The sequence below is a fragment of the Macaca thibetana genome, chromosome 8, assembly GCF_024542745.1.
Source record: "Macaca thibetana thibetana isolate TM-01 chromosome 8, ASM2454274v1, whole genome shotgun sequence".
Lineage (NCBI taxonomy): Eukaryota > Metazoa > Chordata > Mammalia > Primates > Cercopithecidae > Macaca > Macaca thibetana.
The window spans coordinates 47,311,104-47,335,646 of NC_065585.1; the positions used below are offsets into that span (position 1 = coordinate 47,311,104).

Consider the following 24,543-nt stretch of genomic DNA (forward strand, 5'->3'; position numbering starts at 1 on the left):
AATTCTTTTCTACTCGCTTTGTGTCTCATTCCCATTCTCCTGCTACCCTCTACCCCTCCCTAATTATCTCCAACATATCATCAACCTCACCCACCCTCTCTCTCCTCACCATCTCTAATTCTTCCTTAGCAAAAAATTGTTGGCTATGCATTCCCCTCTTTTCCTCCTACTACACAGCTGTCCCTGCCCTACTAGCTGACTGGGCAACCTCCCCTGTCTCCCTACCTACACCTCCAAACCTCTTTCGGTGACCCCTACACCTTTACCCTCCCAAACAACTTTACTTTCTGGAAAATTCAGCAGGGGACGGGCGCAGTGGCTCGTGCCTGTAATCCCAGCATGCTGGGAGGCCAAGGTGGGCAGGTGGATCACGAGGTCAGGAGTTCAAGACCAGCCTGGCCAACATGGTGAAATCCTGTCTCTACTAAAAACACAAAAATTAGCAGGGCATGGTGCGCATGCCTATAATCCCAGCTACTCGCGAAGCTGAGGCAAGAGAATTGCTTGAACCAGGACCTGGGAGGCAGAGGTAGCAGTGAGCAAGGTTGTGCCACTGCGTTCCAGCCTGGGCTACAGAGCGACTCTGTCTCAAAAACTCACTAATCAGGCAAATAGTTATACTGGACCTATGTGGCCATTCTCTAGCTTAGCTTCATGGCTCTTCCCACTAAAAGGCCCCTTAGCGCTCATCCTTCTTCTCTTATTCGGACCTTGTCTTTTCAGGCTAATCTCTCAGTTCATACAAAACAGCATCCAAGCTATTACAAACCAGTCAATTCAACATATGTTCCTTTTAACAACCTGACAATATCACCCCCTGCCCCAAGGTCTCCCTTCGGTTTAACCTTTCTCTCTCACTTTAGGTACCCACGCTGCCCCTAATCCTGCTCGAAGCAGCCCTGAGAAACATCGCCCATCATCCCTCCATACTACTCCCAAAATTTTCACCATAAAGTTTCACCATACTTCACTACTCTTTCTCATTTTTGTTTTTCTATTATTAATATAAAAAGATGGGAATGTGAGGTCTTCTGAGAAAGCTGCAGCATGGTCAAGCCAACCTGACCTCTGTTACCCACATGTACACATCCAGAAGGCCTCCCGGAGCCAGAAAGTCTAGGACAACAGGAAAACCACAAAAGAAGAGAAACAGCTAGCTCCCATCTTAGCTTATTAGCCAACCTTGCAACATTCTACCATTGTAACAGGCTCTACCCTAACTGATCGATCAACCTTGTGACATTGTGCCCTGTGACCCCTCCCGCTTTGTGACAATGTATCTTGTAACATTCCTCCCCTGCCCCGCAATAAGCAATAAACGGCCCCTAACTGTAACTTTCCACTGCTTACCCCTAACCTATAAAACTAGCTCCAATACCACCACCCTTCGCTGACTTTCTTTTTTTTTTTTTTTTTTTTTTTTTTTTTTGAGACGGAGTCTCGCTCTGTAGCCCAGGCTGGAGTGCAGTGGCCGGATCTCAGCTCACTGCGAGCTCCGCCTCCCGGGTTCACGCCATTCTCCGGCCTCAGCCTCCCGAGTAGCTGGGACTACAGGCGCCCGCCACCTCGCCCGGCTAGTTTTTTTGTATTTCTTAGTAGAGACGGGGTTTCACCGTGTTAGCCAGGATGGTCTCGATCTCCTGACCTCGTGATCCGCCCATCTCGGCCTCCCAAAGTGCTGGGATTACAGGCTTGAGCCACCGCGCCTGGCCCGCTGACTCTCTTTTCGGACTCAGCCCGCTCGCACTCGAGTGAATAAACAGCCTTGTTGCTCACACTTAGCTTGAAATTTTCAGGTTGTCTCTTCACTTAGACGCGCACATAACACTATCTACCTGGAAACAGTGTCAGATCCCACAGGTTAACGGCCCAGTCCCCAAAAGTGTCCCCTCCCCACTCCGACACTCTGCAAGTCTGGGCCTCAGGACCTTTTGACCAACCAGCCTTCAAGTTGAGGTTCCCATGACATTTTGGACTCAGAAACACTTACTGAGGTTTACTGGTTTATTGTAAGGATACTACAAGGGATACAGATGAAGAGGTTCATAGATATGGGGGAAGGAGCATGGAGCTTCCAAGCCCTTCCTGGGTGTACCACCCTCAAGGAACCTCCAGGAGTTCAGCTATCCCTAAGAAAGCTCCAGCATTCCTTCCTTCAGGGTATGGGGCTGGATCCTCTTTAGGGAAGGTCTTCAGATCCACAATTAGAAAGGAAGACAGAGATTAGAATCCTACCTAAGGGCAGAAGTAAAGCCTGACACACCTACGGTAATCATCAAAGACTAACAATGGCTATGAAGTTTTGAGCCAGGAACTGTGGATGAAAACCTATGTATCTCCTCCTCTTTCATAACACCACAATATCAAAACAAGCACATGTAATATGGGCATTATTCTCTTACGAGATAATTCTAAAAGATGGTGGCTTTATAAGCCCTACGCACCATGAAATTTACAAAGAGGTTCTGATGTATCTTGTTTAACAACTTTATTGTTCTTCAAACTTAAAAATCTCAAACTTTGCTTACATTTTTCATTAGTTCAGTAGAACACTAATTATGGAGTTTTTTTTGTTTAACAAAAAGAAAAAAATTTACAGATGGCTAAATACTTAACAACTTGCCTTCTGCAAAAGTTAATGGGTAAAACAGGCCAGGCACAATGGCTCACATCTGCAATACTAGCACTTTGGGAGGACAAGGCAGGTGGATCACCTGAGGTCAGGAGTTCGAGACCAGCCTGGCCAACATGGGGACACCCCGTTTCTACTAAAAATACAAAAATTAGCTGGGCGTGGTGGTGGGCACCTATAATCCCACCTATAATCTCCAGGCTGAGGCAGGAGAATCACTTGAATCCGGGGGGCGGAGGTTGCAGTGAGCCGAGATCCTACCACTTCACTCCAGCCTGGGTGAAACTCAAAAAACAAACAAAGAAAGTTAATGGGTAAAAAAATAAAAAAATAACAACTCAGAGAAAAGGAAAAAAATTCTTAAACCAGTAATTTTATCAAAATCACAAAAAATTTGAATAGATATTTCTTTAAAGAGAGTTATAGACCCAGGAGTGATTTTTTTTATTTTTATTTTTTTGAGATGGAGTCTTGCTCTGTCGCCCAGGCTGGTGTGCACTGGCGTGATCTCCGCTCACTGCAAGCTCCGCCGCCTCCCAGGTTAACGCCGTTCTCCTGCCTCAGCCTCCCTAGAAGCTGGGACTACAGGCGTCCACCACCACGCCCAGCTAATTTTTTTGTATTTTCAGTAGAGACGGGGTTTCACCATGTTCACCAGGATGGTCTCAATCTCCTGACCTCGTGATCTGCCCGCCTCGGCCTCCCAAAGTGCTGGGATTACAGGCGTGAGCCACTGCACCTGGCCCAGGAGTGATTTTTTAAAGGGGTTAAGCAGAACACGTGATTACTGTAAACAATACACAGAATTCTGCAGACTCCCAAAACGAGCCTCCTCAGCATCTGGGTATGCCAGGTTTTGTGCATCTGGTCATGGCTGTCTGTTAAACCACTGCTAATGCGTATTTGATTGAACTCAAGAAATGTGTGGTGAGCATTTAGGAAAACTGTCCGTGTATAACATACTTTAGCTATCCCACAGAGTTCTCGGTAACACAGCAGCCTACACCCATATATTTAATACGAAGTCTGTAATTGTTTTAGTTTCATTATATACACAAGAAAGTAAGGAACAGGCTGGATTATTTCGGTAAGGTCAGAGTGAACAAGTTACCAGAAAAAAAACAAAAATAACAAACAAAAACACAAAACTCTGCTCTAGTATAAATTTGACCTCCTACCATTTATGTGTTCCTTTCACTTGTTCAGTCCAATCCTATCCATTTTGACCCACCCATCCTGTCCCACGCCACACAGTTACATGTCATCCATCCGCATCGTTTTCACTAACTGTGCATGGAGCACTTCGTGGTACTACGCATTACATCAGGCACTGTGCTGAAAACAGTGACGACAGAGACACCGTAAGGAATTACACCTTCATCTTACCATGAGCCAGGAAATTTCAAGATAATTTACATAAAGTGCATATGCTTTCATAGACTCTTCAGTGAAGACACGTTTTCACAGATCTTTTATGAGAGGTTTGTAATTTTAAAGTATGAACCACCAGTAGCAGAACAGAGATTATCTATTTTACTTTTTTTTGACACAGAGTCTCACTCTGTTGCCCAGGATGGAGTGCAGTGGCGTGATCTTGGCTCACTGCAAGCTCTGCCTCCTGGGTTCATGCCATTCTCCTGCCTCAGCCTCCCCAGCAGCTGAGACTACAGGCGCCCGCCGCCACGCCCGGCTAATTTTTTTTTATATTTTTAGTAGAGATGGGGTTTCACCGTGTTAGCCAGGATAGTCTCGATCTCCTGACCTTGTGATCCACCCGCCACGGCCTCCCACAGTGCTGAGATCACAGGCGTGAGCCACCGCGCCTGGCTGAGACCATCTACTTTACTAAGAATACACACATAAGGTAAATTATAAAGACATAGTAACTTTGCAAGGTTTTTTTAACCTACCTGTAAACATCACATCTCGATTTAACTTCACATGTAAGGTGAGCTAATATAATGTCATACAATGCAGAAGCAATATCTAGAATTATATACCATGGTTTAATAATGCAGATTTAACACAATAGCAAAGACTTGGAATCAACCCAAATGTCCATCAGTGACAGACTAGATTAAGAAAATGTGGCACATATATACCATGGAATACTATGCAGCCATAAAAAAGGATGAGTTTGTGTCCTTTGTAGGGACATGGATGCAGCTGGAAACCATCATTCTCAGCACACTATCGCAAGAACAGAAAACCAAATACCCGATGTTCTCACTCATAGGTGGGAATTGAACAATGAGATCACTTGGACACAAGAAGGGGAGCATCACACACCAGGTCCTATTGTGGGGAGGGGGTAGAGGGGAGGGACAGCATTAGGAGATATACCTAATGTAAATGACGAGTTAATGGGTGCAGCCCACCAACATGGCACATGTATACATATGTAACAAACCTGCACGTTGTGCATATGTACCCTAGAACTTAAAGTATAATAAAAAAAAAATGGAACAAAAAAATAAAAATAATGCAGATTTAAGATAAATAATTACAGTAAGGTACATATATTATCTATCTGTAACATATTTTAAAATAAACCAGAGTTGAGCCATCTAGATTTTAATATCCTGTAAGAAAAACAAAATACATGTCATTTAACTTCATAGTTAAATATTTTGATAACTAAGATGAATCTTTTGATAACTAAGCAGCTCATGAGTATGTTTCAATAACAGTAAAAATGTAGCAAACAGGCCGGGCACGGTGGCTCAAGCCTGTAATCCCAGCACTTTGGGAGGCCGAGACGGGCGGATCACGAGGTCAGGAGATCGAGACCATCCTGGCTAACACGGTGAAACCCCGTCTCTACTAAAAAATACAAAAAAAAACTAGCCGGGCGCGGTGGCGGGCGCCTGTAGTCCCAACTACTCGGGAGGCTGAGGCAGGAGAATGGCGTGAACCCGGGAGGCGGAGCTTGCAGTGAGCTGAGATCCGGCCACTGCACTCCAGCCTGGGCGGCAGAGCGAGACTCCGTCTCCAAAAAAAAAAAAAAAAAAAAAAAAATGTAGCAAACAGTAGAAACATTTCAAGATAATCATACAGTAGAGGTGTGGGCGAGATCTCTACCATAAGCGACATCATACCTACCGTAGTGTCATTGCTGGTAACATAAACGAGGACATCAGAGGAGTTCCTGCCATTGATGTATCGGTAGCAGTTCCAAACACAGCTAATCAAGTAACCCTGAAAATGAGGAGTGATTATCAGATTTTTAATTTTCAAACTGCAGGTACTTTCGAATACCACACAGATAAAGCCATATTATAAAACTTTTATTAACATAAGCAATAAATACACATATTATAACAGCTCTACTAAACCAAAAGTCCCTGAAAGTACAAATGTTGGGTATAGTCACTTCTTGCCACAATGTGCTACTGAAGCCGTATTCTATTACACCAGTGGGGATGTGGGGGTGGTACTGGGGGAAGGTGGGGGAGGGGAGGGGTTGAGAGTTGAATGAGAAATTTCTAAGAATAGGTATCTGGAAAGAACAAGCACACAATTAACATTTATTGCTCCTAAATTCACAGAACAATCAAACGTATTAACTCATTTATCACCATATTTTAACTGCTTCTTTGGAAATTTTTCTTCTACATGATTATCTATGATTTTATTACACAAGTCAATTTCTTTAAAAAAATTTCATAGCATATAAATTCATCTCACAGTCAATAAAATTCACTAAAACATTTCCCCTTTATTAATGAAATATCCAGACGAAGATACTTAAAATTAATGTCCAACATAAATACTGCTTAGAAATGAAACGTGAGTTCATGGAAGATGTTTAAGCTATGAACTATCATGTGTAACTGGATTAGAATTAAATGATTTCAAAATCCCTTAACATTAAAATTCTTTGATTAAAAGAAGTTTAAACACATAAAGAAACTAGATTGCTAAAATCCAGGAAATACGTCGCTTATGAGAATGTAAAATGGTTGCAGCCACTCTGGAAAAGTCTGGCACGTCCTCGAAAGGTTAAACAGAGTTACAACATGACCCAGCAATTCCACTCCTAGGCTCCTAGGTATTACATAGTATGTATATAATATATACCCAATAAAATGAAAATATACATCCACACAAAAACTTGAATGTTCACAGCAGCATTATTCATAATAGCCAAAAAGTAGAAGCAACCCAAATGTCCCTCAGCTGATGAATGGATAGACAAAATGCGGCACCATCCAAACAATGTGGTATTAACAACAATAAAAATAATGGGGCCGGGGCCAGGCGCGGCGGCTCACGCCTGTAATCCTAACACTTTGGGAGGCCAAGGCAGGTGGATTGCCTGAGTTCAGGAGTTCGAGAACAGCCTGAGCAACACTGTGAAACTCCATCTCTACTAAAATACAAAAAATTAGCTGCATGTGGCAGCATGCACCTGTAGTCCCAGTTACTCAGGAGGCTGAGGCAGGAGAATTGCTTGAACCCCGGAGGCGGAGGTGGCAGTGAGCCAAGATTGTGCCACTGCACTCCACCCTGGGTGACAGAGCGAGACTCCATCTCCAAAATAAATAAATAAATAATAATAATAATAATAATGGGACTGGGCACGATGGCTCGCACCTGTAATCCCAGCATTTTGGGAGGCCGAGATGGGTGGATCACTTGAGCCCAAGAGTTTGAGACCAGCCTGGCCAACATGGTGAAACCCCGTCTCCACTAAAAATACAAAAATTAGCCAGACATTGTGACGCATGCCTGTAATCTCGGATATGTGGGAGGCTGAGGCAGGAGACTCGAGTGAACCTGGGATGTAGAGGCTGCAGTGAGCCGAGACTGCGCCACTGCACTCCAGCCTGGGTGACAGAGTGAGACTCTGTCTCAAAACAAAAAAAAAAAAAAGAAAACGCACACAACCAAAAAAACATATTGCATGATGATTGTATTTGTATGGAATGCCCAGAATAGGCAGTCTCAAGGGCCTTTGCAAGGCCACATGCATTCACCTACTACACATTCCAAAAGGGGAGAAACCTCGACGTGCTGTCTTTAAAAGCCCAGGTACTTCTTTCATTGACCTTATTTCTTATTTGACACTTCTGCAATATTGAATTAGAACTATTTAGTGGGCCGGGCATGGTGGCTCACGCCTGTAATGCCAGCACTTTGGGAGGCCGAGGTGGGCAGATCACGAGGTCAGGAGATCGAGATCATCTTGGCTCACATGGTGAAACCCCATCTCTACTAAAAATACAAAAAATTAGCTGGGCGTGGTGGTGGGCACCTACAGTCCCAGCTACTCGGGAGGCTCAAGCAGGAGAATGGAGTTAACCCGGAGGCGGAGCTTGCAGTGAGCCAAGATTGCATCACTGCACTCCACCTTGGGCAACAGTGAGACTGTCTCAAAAAAAAAAAAAGAACTATTTAGTGTATTTCCCAAATTAACTTGCACTGATAGATTCTTCCCATCATCTATCTGCAGAGCTAGGGGTTAAGCACTGCTTCCTTTTCTCTCTTAGGACAGAGCAAAGCTGACAAGTGCCTTGTTTTGGGGCTTCAAAGAATCGTGGTGATAACACTTATCACAGAGTAGGAGTAAATTTTGGTGATGAGAGGCACTAATCCAGTGAACCAGTATATGAAACCAAAACATGCATACTCTTATTAATCTATACTAACAATTACTGAGTCTTGGTTACGCGAGGTGGCTCATGCCTATAATCCCAGCACTTTGGGAGGAGGAGGCAGATGGATCACTTGAGCCCAGGAGTTCCAGACCAGCCTGGGTGACATAGCGAAACCTCATCTCTAATAAAAATGGAAAAATTCGCCAGGTGTGATGGTGTGTGCCTACAGTACCGGCTACTACTGGCCAGGCGGGAGGATCACCAGAGCCTGGGACACAGAGGTGGCAGTGAGGTAAGATCACACCAGGCCACTTCTCTCCAGCCTGGGCCACAGAACAAGACCCTGTCTTGAAAAAAATAAAAATAAAAATAAAAACTAATAATTATGGAGTCTCTAGGTGCCAACGCATCAGTTTAGTGCTGGGAGGGATATAAAAATGAAGGCACTGGCCAGGGCCCACTGGCTCACACTTATAATCCCAACACTGGGGGAGGCTGAGGCAGGAGAATTACTTGAGGCCAAAAGTTTGAGACCAGCCTGGGCACCATAGTAAGACCCCCTCATCTATAAAAAAAATTATATAATATATATAATAAAAATATATAAAATAAAATTTTATCACACACACGCGTATACATTTCTCCCATGTTGGAGACATTGATGTGAACAATTAGTATGGCCCCATTTATGAGACAATATTTGTGTTTTGCAATTTATAAAAGCACCATAGGGCAAGGATTTTTCTTATTCACTACCAAACCATAGTACTAGAACAGAATCTGCCACTGAGAGTTTCTCAATAAATATTTGCTGAATAAATGAAGCACCTTCCATTATCTCAGTCATGCTGCAGAATGTTTTATTAATTACCACTATTTAGTAAATAAAGAAACCAAGGCTCTGACCACAAAGCTAAAGGTAGTATTGACAACATTTAAAAATAAGTAAAAGGTGTGGTGGCTCACATCTGTAATTCCAGCACTTTGGGAGGCCGAGGTGGGAAGATCACAAAGTCAGGAGATTGAGACCATCCTGGCTAAATGATGAAACCCTGTCTCTACTAAAAACACAAAAAATTAGCCAGGCGTGATGGCACACGCCTGTAGTCCCAACTACTAGGGAGGCTGAGGCAGGAGAATCACTTGAACCAGGGAGGCAGAGCTTGCAGTGAGCCGGGATCGTGCCACTGCACTCCAGCCTGGGCGACAGAGCGACACTCTGTCTCAAAAAAATAAATAAATAACTAAAAAATAACTAAAAGAGTATAACTAAATGCTTAAGGGGATGGGCACCCAATTTTCCATGATGTGATTATTCTGCACTGTACCAAAATATCTCATATACCCCATAAATACACATACTTACTATGTACCCACAAAAAAATTTTTTAAAGTGCATTCAAAAATATCTTTTAATATCTGTATAAATACATCAACCAGTATTATATTTTATTCTGCTATGGTTTTGCTAATTTAGACTACATGACTAGCAATGATGAACATGGTTGTGCCTTTAAAAATAAATAAATAAAATAAAATAGAAGTCATACTGACAGAAGCCAACCCTAGGTCCTCTGACTCAAAATGTGATGTGGGCATTTCAAATAAGTACTAGTGAAAATGTTTAAAAGATTTAAAAAGTCTTTTTAAAGATAATTGGGAGGTTCTAGCTTCCGAGTTTCCGGTAATGGCAGAGTTACCTTGGTCAGACTAACCTTCCTGCAGGTAAGATTTATAAAATCTAGAAAAATTACTCATGCACAAATTTTAAGTCATGGGAGAGTAACCAAAAACATGCAGAAGTCAAAAGGGAGTCTACCCTTCAAAGACAAACTACAATGAGTGAGATGTGAGTCTGTGGCCTTTCACCAGGGGGCACTGCCAGCTCTGCCTGCAGCCTGGATGGTAGGCAGCCCTAGCCTCATGGGCTTGGGGGTCAAAAAGCAGCCAAGAAGCTAGAACGGAGGAGCTGGAGCTGCAAGGCAGTAAGGACCAACATCTGTGTGTAAAATTCACTCACATCCTTAACTACTGAATGACACCCGAAATCATGTGTTTTATGATAGAAATTTAGACTCAATTGATTTTCTTTCATTATTGTCTGTATGTATGTATGTATGTATGTATGTTGGCAGAAGAGCTGAGGCAAGGCTTGCTTGTCTGACATAACGTAAAAGAGTCTTGGAACATGTTCTGAGTCCAGGGTCTAAAACCCCTTGTGGCCCATGGAACACCAAACTGTGCCAAAGGGTGGAAAGCTGCCCTGTCACACTACAATCTAAGTCCAGGGCATAAAACCCCTTGTGGCTTGGACAGAACCCAGGGCTCAGGGCATAAAACCCCTTGCAGCCTCTGGAATGTGTCCAGACTCACTGGCCCCTTGCTCCTTGCCCTCCAAAGATCATAAATTGATTGTATCTCGAATTAGAAGAACCTGTTCTCCCTTATCTCAAGTACCAGAGCATATGTTAAACCGTCACAGCTATGCCTGATGCACCGCTACCTTTCTATTCTCACATCCTCACCTGTCTACCCCCATATCCGCACGTCCTCACTACCTGCTTCTTTGTTTGATTACCAATAGTGTGGGCTCCCAGAGCTTGGGGCCTTCGCAGCCTCCAAACTGGCATTGGACCCCTGGACCCACCCTGTGTACTCTTTTTTTTGTTTTTTTTGAGATGGAGTCTCGCTCTGCCGCCCAGGCTGGAGTGCAGTGGCCGGATCTCGGCTCACTGCAAGCTCCGCCTCCCAAGTTCACGCCATTCTCCTGCCTCAGCCTCCCGAGTAGCTGGGACTACAGGCGCCCGCCACCTCGCCCGGCTAGTTTTTTGTATTTTTTTTTTAGTAGAGACCCTGTGTACTCTTAACTTGTCTCATTCCTTTGACTCCGCCGGACTTCGTAGACCTAGTGTTGAGTCTGACCACCCAACATTTCATTTTTTTTTTTTTTTTTTTTGAGATGGAGTCTCGCTCTGTCACCCAGGTTGGAGTACAGTGGCACGATCTCAGCTCACTGCAAGCTCTGCCTCCTGGGTTCGCACCATTCTCCTGCGGATCACGAAGTCAGGAGATAGAGACCATTCTGGCTAACATGGTGAAACCCCATCTCTATTAAAAATACAAAAAAATTAGCCGGGCTTGTGGTGGGCGCCTGTGGTCCCAGCTACTGGGGAGGCTGAGGAAGGAGAATGCCATGAACCCGGGAGGTGAAGCTTGCAGTGAGCCAAGGTTGCGCCACTGTACTCCAGCCTGGGCAACAGAGTGAGACTCTGTCTCAAAAAATAAAAAATACAAAACAAAAAAATAAAGAAATTTATCTTGAGATAAATGCATAAATATAAGGGTGTACTTAACAGGGTTGCAGTGAATATATTTAAGTGAAATGTCTCAATGTTCAACAACAGGTAATTTATTAAATAATGATATTCATATAATGGATTGCGATAGAACAATATTCAGAAACGACTACACTTTTAGCAAAAAATTACAAAAGAATATTCACTACACAGACCTTGTAACAGACCTTGCAGTATTATATACTATGTAATGTATAACATTATGTTAACTTATCTCTGTCCAAATATATTTTGGACTCCTTGATCAAACTGTGGAATTTTGGTTAGTGTTTACCTCTAATACAGACAGCATAGGAATTGTAATCTTAGGAAATCAAAAAGCAATTTGGATGTCCAAAGACAGACAAACTGACCAAAGTTTGTTTACTTCTTTGGCATTCAGGAATACACTTAATATTTTTAGACTATAAGTAAAATCTTCATGCTTACCTTAAAAGTCAAGATAATGCTAATAAATAGAAGAATAATAAGGACCAAACAGGTAGGATTCACTGACATGACATCATCTCTGTAGGGAAAATTAGGAGGCTGCAAAAGAAAAGGGCCTCATTAGTAAATCTCATTAATCATTCCAGACAGTATTCCTTGGGCACCAATTCAGACATGCTTATCAGAAAGCAACTGATTAAAGCAGACAGCTATTATTTAGGATGAATGCAAAATTTCTAGCCTGACTCTGCCCTCCTACCATATAAAAGAAGTCAGTGATCTGTATCCAGGGACATTTTGTATATCCAGGGATCTCTGAAATTTGGATTCTCTGCAAGTTCTGAACCATTCCTTTTTTTTTTTAAACAGAGTTTCTCTCTGTCGCCCAGCTCAGCTACTTGGGAGGCTGGGGTGAGCAAATCACTTGAGCCCTGGTGCGGGAGGTTGCAGTGAGCCGAGATCATGCCACTGCACTCCAGCCACCTGGGCAACAGAGCCAGACCATGTCTCAAAAAAAAAGTTCTGAACCATTCTAAAGGGCATATGCAGGGCAAGGAACAGAAACCTACTAAAATGATGGCTTCTTTGCAAAGAGCATTTGTGTTGATGGTACTTCTCCCAAGACAGCATATTCTCTTATACTAGCAAGTACTTCCAGGGCAGGGCAAAATAAGCACTACCATCCACAATGCTTAACAACCAGGTCAAAGGGAACCTTCTCAGGAGGACCAAAGTCGGCTACTATGGTTAGAGGGAGTTGCTAGACTTTCCCCACAAAACACTCACACAGCAATGATCAACGCCTACATCACTGGCCTAGGCAAGTGAATGGGAAGGAGGCCTACTGTGCTATCTCATCTTTTATCTCTTCTTCACTGTTCAACACTATGTGTTGGGATTCCTCATGAACAATATTCTGAAACAAAGTTGTTTCCAATGTTGAGGAAGAACATGGAGAAGGCCCATGACTCGTGCTTGGCTCCTGCTCACCAGGGTGAACACCACCTAATGGTTTTCAGTCTTCTTTCACGTGGGACAAAATATCTAAGAAATAAAATCGTCATTCTTTGTGATCAGATCATGCAACTTTATTCTTTTTTTTTTTTTTTTTTTTTGAGACGGAGTCTCGCTGTGTCGCCCAGGCTGGAGTGCAGTGGCGCAATCTCGGCTCACTGCAAGCTCCACCTCCCAGGTTCACGCCATTCTCCCGCCTCAGCCTCCGAGTAGCTGGGACTACAGGCGCCCGCCACCACGCCCGGCTAGTTTTTTGTATTTTTAGTAGAGACGGGGTTTCACCATGTTAGCCAGGATGGTCTCGATCTCCTGACCTCGTGATCCACCCGCCTTGGCCTCCCAAAGTGCTGGGATTACAGGCTTGAGCCACCGCGCCCGGCCAACTTTATTCTTTTATTAATAAAATAACTTGGCTAAGCACAGTGGCTCACGCCTGTAATTTCAGCACTTTGAGAGGCTGAGGCAGGCAGATTGCTTGAGTACAGGTGTTTGAGACCAGCCTGGATAACATAGTCAAACCCCATCTCTACTAAAAATACAAATTTAGCCGGGCATGGTGGTGCATGTCTGTAGTCCAAACTACTTGGGAGGCTAAGGTGGGAGCATGACTTGAGCCCAGAACATTGAGGTTGCAGGCTGGGCATGGTGGCTCATGCCTGTAATCTCAGCACTTTGGGAGGTCAAGGCGGGCGGATCACCTGAGGTCAGGAGTTCGAGACCAGCCTGGTCAACATGGCAAAACCCCACCTCTACTAAAAAAATACAAAAATTAACCGGGCATGGTAGTGGGTGCCTGTATTCCCAGCACTCTGGGAGGCCGATGAGGGTGGATCCCTTGAGGCTAAAAGTTTGAGACCAGCCTGGAAAAGATGGTGAAACCCCATCTCTACTAAGAATACAAAAAATAAGCCAGGCATGGTAGTGGGTACCTATAATCCCAGCTACTCGGGAGAATGAGGCAAAAGAATGGCTTGAACCCAGGGAGGCGGAGGTTGCAGAGAGCCGAGATTGCACCACTGCACTCCAGCCTGGGTGACAGAGTGAGACTCTGTCTCAAAAAAACAAACAAATAAACAAAAAAAACGGTGAAGTTGGCCTGATACAGTGAGTCAGACCTATAATGCCAGCACTTTGGGAGGCCAATGCTGGAGGATCACTTGAGTCCAGGAGTTTGAGACAAGTCTGGGCAACATGGTGAAACCCCCATCTCTACAAAAGATACAAAAAGAAAAATTAGGTGGGCATGGTGGTGCATGCCTGTAGTGCCAGCTACTCAAGAGGTTGAGATGGGAGGATCACGTGAGACTGGGAGGTCAATGCTGCAGTGAGCCATAATCACGCCACTGCACTCTAGCCTGGGTGACAGAGACCCTGTCTCAAAAATAAAGTTATTCCAACCTCATAACCATTATAAGCTTCTTAATACCCTGCCACAAATATTCACTCACATGATCAAAAGGACATTTAACGATAAACTAGTCCCAAAATGATGCTTGAGAAAGGGATTCTATGGTCAAACAAATTTGGGAGCTAGTATAGAGAAGAGTTCCACTTTCTTCTGATTTTTCTTTTTTTTAGACGAGGTCTCACTCTGTTGCCCAGGCTGGAGTGCAAGGGCGTGATCTTGGCTCACTGCAGCCTCCACCTCCCACGTTCAAGCAATTCTCCTGCCTCAGCCTCCCGAGTAGCTAGGGTCACAGGCGTGTGCCACCTTTCCCAGCTAATTATTTTGTTTGTTTGTTTTTGAGCAGAGTTTCACTTTCAATACACTAGCAGAGGCAAAAAGCTATCCTTTGTTGATTACTGAGAAAACTACATTTTACCAAATAAAACTATTAGTAACTGGACTATAATTTAAGTAGGCACATCAAACACCGCCATCACTGCCACCAATCATAACCCCGGCCCTCAAAACTTTCTTATCAGGCCAGACACAGTAGCTCACACCTGTAATCCCAGCACTTTGGGAGGCCGAGACGGGTGGATCACCTGAGGTCAGGAGTTCGAGACCAGCCTGACCCACACAGTGAAACCCCATCTCTACTAAAAATACAAAATTAGCCAGGTATGTTGGTGCATGCCTATAATCCCAGCTAGGTGGGAGGCTGAGACCCTGGAGGCAGAGGTTGCAATGAGCCAAGATCACATCATTGCACTCTAGCCTGGGCAACAAGAGCAAGACTCCATCTCAAAAAAAAAAAAAAAAAAAAATTCTTATTGGTAATTCAGCTACAAGCTAAAAATCCTGAAATTAATGTCTGTGTATCTCTGTAACTACATCCCTTACTTAACCAGCTTCCCTAATGAAAAGAATTAATGAAAAGGAGCAGTAAGAGGTCCACATACCAGTTGCCGTATGTATTCCTGAATGGAGTTTGGATAAACAAGCACAGTGATTGCAACCAAGGTGTTCAGGGCAAAATCAAAGATCTGGTAACAGAAGAATGGGATGATCCAGGCTGCGCGTTGCTAAACAGAACAGAAAATAGAAAGTTATTGTGTTCAATATTATAAAACAATATTTTGTTACATTAAAATAAATATTTTATTAATCTGAAAGGAAATGGAAAAATTGGAATTCATTAACCCATGTCATCATGGAAACCGGTATGCCAAATATAAGCAGTCAAAAAGAAGCTTCAGTGAACATTTCCAGGGCTGGCTATGTGTGGTGGCTCACACCTGTAATCCCAGCATTTTGGGAGGCTGAGGTGGGTAGATCACTTGAGGTCAGGAGTTTGAGACTAGCCTGCCCAACATGGTGAAATCACATCCCTACTAAAAAATACCAAACTCAGCAAAGTATGGTGGCGCACACCCATAGTCCCAGCTACTCTGGAGGCTGAGGTGGAAGAATCACTTGAATTTGGGAGGCGGAGATTGCAGTGAGCTAAGATCACACCACTCTATTACAACCTGTGTGACAGAGTGAGAGCCTGTCTTCCCAAAAAAAAATTTCCAGGACTATAATATTGGTTTTCCTAGTACCACATAATACAAACGAGAGATTTAAACAAGATTCTTAACCGAAAACTGGAAAGTCACTTCTCACTTACTATAGACTCTAGCAGCACAGATTACACATGTAGGAAAAGGCCAGCATCTTACTGCAAGCTGCTTACCTTGTACGCTCCGTAAGTAGCCATAGCACATATCAGAATCATGAGAAGAGAAATCGCAATGGCAATGCACATGTCTGCCAAAAGATTAAAAATAAATTTTTTTTAAAAAGACAAATCAGTAGTGGATCCACTGTTTGAACACGTTCAGTCTCTTCTCCAAGGCATTTTGTAAATAAACTAGTATAAAGTTGCTAAAAACTTTATACTAAGAGATTACTCTAAATAGAAAAAGGGATATTGGTTTACAGATTTTTTTAATGTTTGTTCTTCTGGTCCACTGGATTATATAAATCATGAATTAGGTATTATTTTACAGATATATAGGTGTCTAACTTCTATTTTATAAACTCATGTGTGCCTCAAAGCTCTAATGAAAGTCTTCATCGCTTTCCATCTTATTTAAAATAAAACCTCCACTTCTTATCAAGGCCTTGATGTTCCTCTTTATTCCAGAGCATGTCTACCTCTCTAATCTTGCCTCACCTTGTCCCACTCTCTTGCTCGCTATAAGACAGCCATACCATCTGGTTCATTCTACTTTGCTTTATCTTTTTTTTTTATTTTTTGAGACAGAGTCTCACTCCGTCGCCTGGGCTGGAAAGCAGTGGCACAATATTGGCTCAAGGCAAACTCCACATCCCAGGCTCAAGCGAGTCTCCCACCTCAGCCCCCTAAGTAGCTGAGACTACGGGTGTGCTCCACCATGCCCAGCTAATTCTTTATAACTTTCAGTAGAGACGGAGGTTTCACCATGTTGGCCAGGCTGGTCTCGAACTCCTGACTTCAAGTGATCTGCCAGCCTCGGCCTCCCAAAGTTCTGGGATTACAAGCACGAGCCACCCTGCCCGGCCTTCAACTTCTTTTTTTCTTTAGTCAATCTCTGGTAAATAAGGGGTCTTGTTTGGTCTCCCAAGCTGGAGTTGCAGTGGTGCGATCATGGCTCATTGCAGTTTCAATTGCCTGGGCATTGTCACTATGGGATTACAGGTACAGGCCACCGCACCCGGCCAAAAATTTCTTAAACCAACTTGGCAGGTCCACAAGTGCTTTTAGCACCATGATTGGCTACAGGTAATAAATATTTTATAAATATTCTTTTATACCTACTCAATATTTAATAAGAAATAATTTTAGTGGCCGGACGCGGTGGTTCAAGCCTGTAATCCCAGCACTTTGGGAGGCCGAGACGGGTGGATCACAAGGTCAGGAGATCGAGACCATCCTGGCTAACAAGGTGAAACCCTGTCTCTACTAAAAGATACAAAAAACTAGCCGGGCGAGGTGGCGGGCATCTGTAGGCCCAGCTACTTGGGAGGCTGAGGCAGGAGAATGGCGTAAACCGGGGAGGCGGAGCTTGCAGTGAGCTGAGATCCGGCCACTGCATCCCAGCCTGGGCGACAGAGCGAGACTCCGTCTCAAAAAAAAAAAAAAATAATAATAATAATAATTTTACAAAAATGAACTCCAAACTATTGGTTTTTTAAAACTGCTTTTCCTAAATCTGGCAGAACAAATTATTGTTAATGAGAAAAATAATGTGGTTTTCATTGTACATGCAACTTCTCTAAAAGCTTTGAATTTTTTCAACATAGAGATCTAGAGGGGAAAAAAATAATACTCATAGTAAATTTCTGCTAAATTGTAAATCACATCCTGAATTGAAAAACATTAAAATGTAAACAACAACAACAATAAAATGCATCAGAGAAGCAGCCGGTGAGGAAAAGAGCACGAAAGAAGGAATACTGGACACCAGAGCTGACCTAGTTCCTGCTCAGCCAGTGACAAACAGGACCTCAACGGATCCAAGGGATTCTGTAGGCTTAATGTATCTGTAGTGTCAACTTGACTGGATTGAAGGATGCAAAGTATTGTTCCTGGGTGTGCCCGTGAAGGCTGTTGCCAAAAGAGATTAACATTTGAGTCAGTGGACTGGCAAATGCAGATCCAACCTCAATCTGGGTGGGTACCATCTAATCAGCTGCCAGACCAGCTAGAATAAAGTAGGCAGGAGAAAATGGAAGAGCAGACTTGCTGAGTCTTGTGGCTTCCATCTTTCTCCTGTGCTGGATGCTTCCTGCCCTCGAACATCAGACGCCAAATTCTTCAGCTTTTGTACTCTTAGACTTACACCAGGGGTTTTTCCAGGGGTTCTTGGGCCACTAGCCACAAACTGAAGGCTGCACTGTCAGCTTCCCTACTTTTGAGGTTTTGGGACTCAGAATGATCCATCACTGGCTTCTTTGCTCCTCAACTTGCAGATGGCCTATTATGGGACTTCACCTTGTGATCATATAAGTCAATAAACTCCCTTAAATATATCCCATTAGTTCTGTCCCTCTAGGGAACCCTGGCTAACATAGCATCCTGAGATTTCAGTAAGACATTAGGAGAGCTTTTTATAGTATTCTTGTAGGCAAAGTAGGGAAATGTACAGTTTGGTTAGGTGGAACATCAAGATAAGCAGTGGAGTGGCTCTACCAGCTGGCTTCTGGTGCTATTCCAAAACCATTCTTCAACACCCCGTTCTCTGCCCCAGGCAGTGATCTGTTTGGGCGATCAACATACAGCTCTTTTGCCCTCCGCCCTCTGGTGAGGGAATGAGATCACAAGGAGGGAAGAGAGTGAGGGTGCCTCCCACTCCGAGGTTGTCTCGGTTGGGGGTAGTCCTAGTCCAAATGTTACTGCTCCTCACAAAGAGGTTAAATCTAGGTGACTCTCGCATTCCCAGCTCCAGTAACCATGGCCTTCCATCCATTCTTTAACTCTAGAGAAGAAGAGTAAAATGGCTAGCCTAAATGATCCAAGTGACTTCACCAACTCTAGTGGTCTTCTCATACATACAAAGGTGTACCTTTGCACAAAGTCTCCTTGAAAATAAACATCCAGTACGGGCACAGTGGCTCATGCCTGTAATCCCAGCACTCTGGGAGGCCGAGGCGGGTGGATCACTTGAGGTCAGGAGTTCAAGAACAGCCTGTCCAACATGGTGAAACCCTGTCTCTACTAAAAATACAAAAATTAGCTGGGCATGGTAGTGCTCACCTGTAATCCCAGCTACTCGAGAGACCAAGGCAGGAGAATCACTTGAACCTGAGAGGTGGAGGTTGCAGTGAGCCGAGATGGCGCCACTGTACTCCAGCCTGGGGTGACAAAGTGAGACTGCAACTCAAAAAAAAAAAAAAAAAAAATCCAAGTAATTAATTGATTTATCCTTTAAAAGAAAAAAAAGTCAAGGATGTAACTTTTTTTGAAAGGATGGGAGGGCGGATGGATGAAAATAAAGAGACAGGCCGGGCACGGTGGCTCACTCCTGCAATCCCAGGACTTTTGGAGGCCAAGGTGGACGGATCGCTTAAGCCCAGGAGTTCAAGACCAACTTGGGCAACATGGTGAAACCCGTCTCTACTAAAAATACAAAAATTAGCCAGGCATGGTGGTGCGCATCTATGGTCCCAGCCACTCAGGAGGCTGAGGTGGGAGAGTTGCTTGAGCCCAGGAGGTAGAGGTGGCAGTGAGCCGAGATTGTGCCACTGCACTCCAGTCTGGGCGACAGAGCAAGACCCTGTCTCAAAAAATAAAATACAAAAGTAAAGAAAATAAAGGGCCAGGATGGTTTCCCTGGCTCAGCTTCCCCTGCTGCTGTAGTTCTATTTCCTCAAGGCTGTCAGGATCTTTGCGCACAAGCCGGCAAGCTGTGCAGACTGCCAAGTGAGTGTGGGGTGTGTGACGAGAGGGCAGGTAGGCAGCCAAGGGCCCTTTCCAAATGCCAGAGTGAGGTGAGCCTTAGTTTGTGACGCTGAGAGTCATCAAGAAAGCTGGCCCTCCTCAGGCTCATCAATCTTTTTTGTTGCTGTTTCCTATTTCTCAGATTTTATTATCAAAACTTTCAAATATGCACATACATATATAAGCATACACACATTACAATTAATTCTCATTACCCATTTTGTTTATATTGTTTCATCTCTGATTGCTTCATTTTTGCCCATTCTGCCACTGGAAATCTGGATTGTTTCCAACTTTTGGCTATTATAAATCAAGTTACTATGACCATTTTTACACATGGCTGACGATGGATTTATGAAGCACCCGTATCCCTAGGGTATATATCTAGGACTGGGTTGTGTAGCACTCACTTCTGGAGTGTACATATATCAAGGAGTGGAATGCAGGGCCATAGGGTAGATGTATATTTAGCTTTAGTTTTCCAAAGTGGTTGGTGTGATTTACATTCCCAGCCGTGATTTGAGAGTTCCGGCTGCTCGGCATCGATACCAATAGGTGGTATTGTTAACTGTGTTAATGTTGGTCATTTTGAAGAGGCATGGTAATTTACCACTGTAGTTGTAATTTGCAATTCCTATAACTTATAATGTGGAGAATATTCTCTTATGGATATCTTCTTTTGTGAGGTGTCTTTCTCCCAGATTTCACCCAGAACCATTTATTGAAAAGACCATCCTTTCTCCAATAAATGTAGGGGTCTTTAGCCTAAACCAGGTGACTGTACATATAAATAGCCATCATTTCTTGACAACTTATCTGGCCACTTCTTTCTTCAGGCTAAGTTTGTCTGCCCAGTAAAGAAAGTTAAGTTTGACTAGAAAGACAAATCTACCACAAAATTAATTAGAAATTCATATGGATGAACTGCTGTTTCACATTATGCATAGCAGGGACACTTGCTGTTATAATTCTTTGCCAAACAAAATTTCACAAATAAAATTCCATGAAGTCTACTTCTACTCAAGGCTATGAGTGTGTAACACAGTATGCCACACATACATGCTTTTCAAACATTACTCTTTGAGCTTCTAACTCAGTGGATTGAACTACTTTTTCTTTAACTTTTTATTTTGAAGTCATTTTACACATATAGGAAAGTTACAAACACAGCAGAATTCACATATACCCTTCACCCTGCTTCCCCTATTAACAATTTACCTAGCTCTAGCATAACTACCAAAACCAGGAAATTAACATTGGTACAACACTGTTAATTAAACTGTACAACTAATTGGAATTTTACCTGTTCCCCTTCAATATCCTTTTTCTTTTCCAGAATCTAATCCAGGATCCCACAGTGCATTTAATTGTGTCTCCTCCAATCTATGACAGTTCCACATCCTTTCCCAGTATAGCCAATTTTTATAACACTGAAAAAACTGAGGGCGGGTAGAGTGGCTCATGCCTGTAATCCCAGCACTTTGGGAAGTCGAGAACGACAAATTGAGCTCAGGAGTTTTGACACCAGCCTGGGCAACATGACAAAACCCCATCTCTACAAAAACTTAGCCAGGCGTGATGGCTCATGCCTCTAGTTACAGCTACTTGGGAGGCTAAGGTGGGAGAATCGCTTGAGCGCAAGAGGTAGAGACTGTAGTAAGCCCAGATTGTGTGTGACACCACTCCAGTCTGGTGACACAGTGGGACCCAGTCTCAAAAAAAATTGTTTTAACTCATTTTCTTATATTTTCTTTCTTTATTCCAGTAGATTCTCCTATATGCCTCATTTCAGTACAAATAGGAATTTAGCTTTCTTCTACCAGATCATGGAAAAGATCACATGCAAAAGTGAGAAAGAGTTCTGCTCTGTCTGGCTGGATGAAATCTTCAGATAGCTGTCACCAATGCAAAAAGATATCAAGATAAAATTGCTACATTAATTTTCATAATTTTTTTTAAATTTGAGACAGGGTCTGGCTCTGTCACCCAGGCTGGAGTGCAGTGACACCATCTTGGCTCACTGCAACCTCTGCCTCCCAGGCTCAAGCGATCCTCCCACCTCAGCCTTCCAAGTAGCTGGTATTACAGGCAAGCACCAACACATTGGACTAATTTTTGTATTTTTAGTTGAGACAGGGTTTTGCAGTGTTGCCAAGGCTGGTCTCGAACTCCTGAGCTCAAGCAATCCACCCGCTTCGGCCTCCCAAAGTGCTGGGATTACAAGTGTGAGTCACCGCACCTGGTCTAACATTTCTTATTCTGTCTATTCTGAATAACCCCATTATACTCCTATGAATTCTTCCAGAAAGAATAATTAGTTTAATTAACGTTAAATTAATGTCACTCTGCTTTCCCCTCAGATTAAAGCCACACAATTCCAGTAGCAGGATTCCTAGGAAAAGAAGTTGTAAATGATAATGCTATGATTCTATCTGGATCTAGTAGTAACACTGCATGCCTTATTCTAATCACCAGAGATTAAGCTGGGTAATAACTATCTGACATGATAGGCTTAATTTAGCTATCTTGAAAGGCTTGCTGGTACTTAAGACTTTAAAATAGTAATTGTTTTATAATGTCCTGGATGTTAATTCCAGTGCCTTTGCGGTTTCTATCCTATTTTATATATTTGAAAAGAACTGATATATTTGAAAGAACTGAATGAATAGTTTGTAATTACTTTTTTTTTTTTTTTGAGATGGAGTCTTGCTCTGTCGCCCAGGCTGGAGTGTAGTGGCATGATCTCAACTCACTGCAGCCTCAGCCTCCCAAGTAGCTGGGACCACAGGCACGCAGCCACCACGTCCGAACAATTTTTTGTATTTTTAGTAGAGACGGAGTTTTCCCATGTTGGCCAGGCTGGTCTTGAACTCCTGATCTCAAGTGATCCCCACCCCACCCCCCAGCCTCCCAAAGTGCTGGGATTACAGGTGTGAGCCACCACAGCCAGTCTGTAATTACTTTCTATCATTTAAATCACATGGTTATAAAGGTACAGAAAAGTGGATATTCACTTGAGTTAATCTGTTTTGTTTTTAAATTCTCTTACATGTGTTTTGGTCTCCTTTAATAAATAAGCTCACAGGCCAAAAGTTATTGTACACAGCTTTCCATATTTAACTCATGTGTGGATAGGATTAATAGTCCTTGAGATGGATTATTTATTTTAATTTTGAAAGGTAGTCTTACTCTGTCACCCAGGCTAGAGTGCTATGGCGCAATCTCGGCTCACTGCAAACTCCCCATCCCAGGTTCCAACAATTCTCCTGCCTCAGCCTCCTGAGTAGCTGGGATTACAGGTGTCCATCATGCCCAGCTAATTTTTGTGTTTTTAGTAGAGATGGAGTTTTGTCATGTTGTACAGGCTGGTCTTGAACTCCTGACCTCAGGTGATCTGCCTGCCTTGGCCCCCCAAAGTGCTGGAGGAATTACAGGCATGACCACCAAGCCCAGCCTGAATAATAAATTACTTTAAATTGTGCTCGAGCCGGGCGCGGTGGCTCAAGCCTGTAATCCCAGCACTTTGGGAGGCCGAGATGGGCGGATCACGAGATCAGGAGATCGAGACCAGCCTGGCTAATACGGTGAAACCCTGTCTCTACTAAAAAGTACAAAAAAAAAACTAGCCGGGCGAGGTGGCGGGCGCCTGTAGTCCCAGCTACTCGGGAGGCTGAGGCAGGAGAATGGCGGGAACCCGGGAGGCGGAGCTTGCAGTGAGCTGAGATCTGGCCACTGCACTCCAGCCTGGGCGACAGAGCGAGACTCCGTCTCCAAAAAAACAAACAAACAAAAAATTATGCTTGAAAATTGGCCAGGTGTAGTGGCTCATGCCTGTAATCCCAGCACTTTGGGAGGCTGAGGTAGGTGGACCGCTTGAGCTCAAGAGTTTCAGAGCAGCCTACGCAACATGGTGAAACCCCATCTCTACAAAAAATACAAAAATTAGCCGTGTGATGGTGCATGCTTGTAATCCCAGCTAATCAGGATCTCAAATCCCAGGATAATATAATGCAACTTTTCCCTGCAGTAACTTTAATGCCCCAACTTCTCAATCCATGTTGTGAAACAATAGTGGTGGAAGATGATGGCTAGAAAGCATCCCTTGGTTCTCTGTTTACTTCACTACCAGTTAGTTACTCTCTCATTCTTCCTCCTGGCCTCTCACAGTTGGGGATCCTTCAGGGCTCAGTTCTAGGCCCCGTTCCCTTTTCTTTTTACTCTTTCCCTAACCGAAATTTAGTTTTTAGGCTGTTATCCTCAAATCTATAATCTCAGTCCAAATATTTCCTCTGGGCCACAGACTCCCATGCCTGACCTTTGTAACCTCTCTACTTTAAGATAGTTCACATGTTCCAGCCGTAAGAATCTAGGTAATAGTAGCTGAAACAGCAAAAGGTACTAAGCACTTCCTATGGGCCAGGCCCCATTCTAAGCATGTTTTATGCACTAACTCATTTAATCCTCACAACAACTTTGAGGCAAGTAGATTTTAGTAGAGATGGGGTTTTGCCATGTTGGCCAGACTGGTCTTGAACTCCTGATCTCAAGTGATCCCCACCACCCTCCCCGCCTCCCAAAGTGCGGGGATTACAGGTGTGAGCCACCACAGCCAGTCTGTAATTACTTTCTATCATTTAAATCATGTGGTTATAAAGTCACTC

The 24,543-nt window shown here is 43.5% G+C and overlaps 2 protein-coding genes across 2 annotated transcripts in view; both read right to left on the bottom strand.

Moving 5' to 3' along the window:
• The window catches only part of ERICH5 (glutamate rich 5), a 700,842-nt gene that overhangs the window by 260,515 nt on the left and 415,784 nt on the right, over window positions 1-24,543 (bottom strand). The gene's annotated exons all lie outside the window — the stretch shown is intronic.
• LAPTM4B (lysosomal protein transmembrane 4 beta) overlaps window positions 1-24,543 on the bottom strand; it is a 70,214-nt gene that overhangs the window by 21,558 nt on the left and 24,113 nt on the right. Inside the window, exons 3-6 of the mRNA XM_050800543.1 lie at window positions 16,154-16,227; window positions 15,378-15,500; window positions 12,018-12,116; window positions 5,735-5,830 (exon numbers count right to left, since the gene is read on the bottom strand). Coding sequence (XP_050656500.1) covers window positions 5,735-5,830; window positions 12,018-12,116; window positions 15,378-15,500; window positions 16,154-16,227 — 392 coding nt within the window. The remainder of the gene's footprint in view (window positions 1-5,734; window positions 5,831-12,017; window positions 12,117-15,377; window positions 15,501-16,153; window positions 16,228-24,543) is intronic.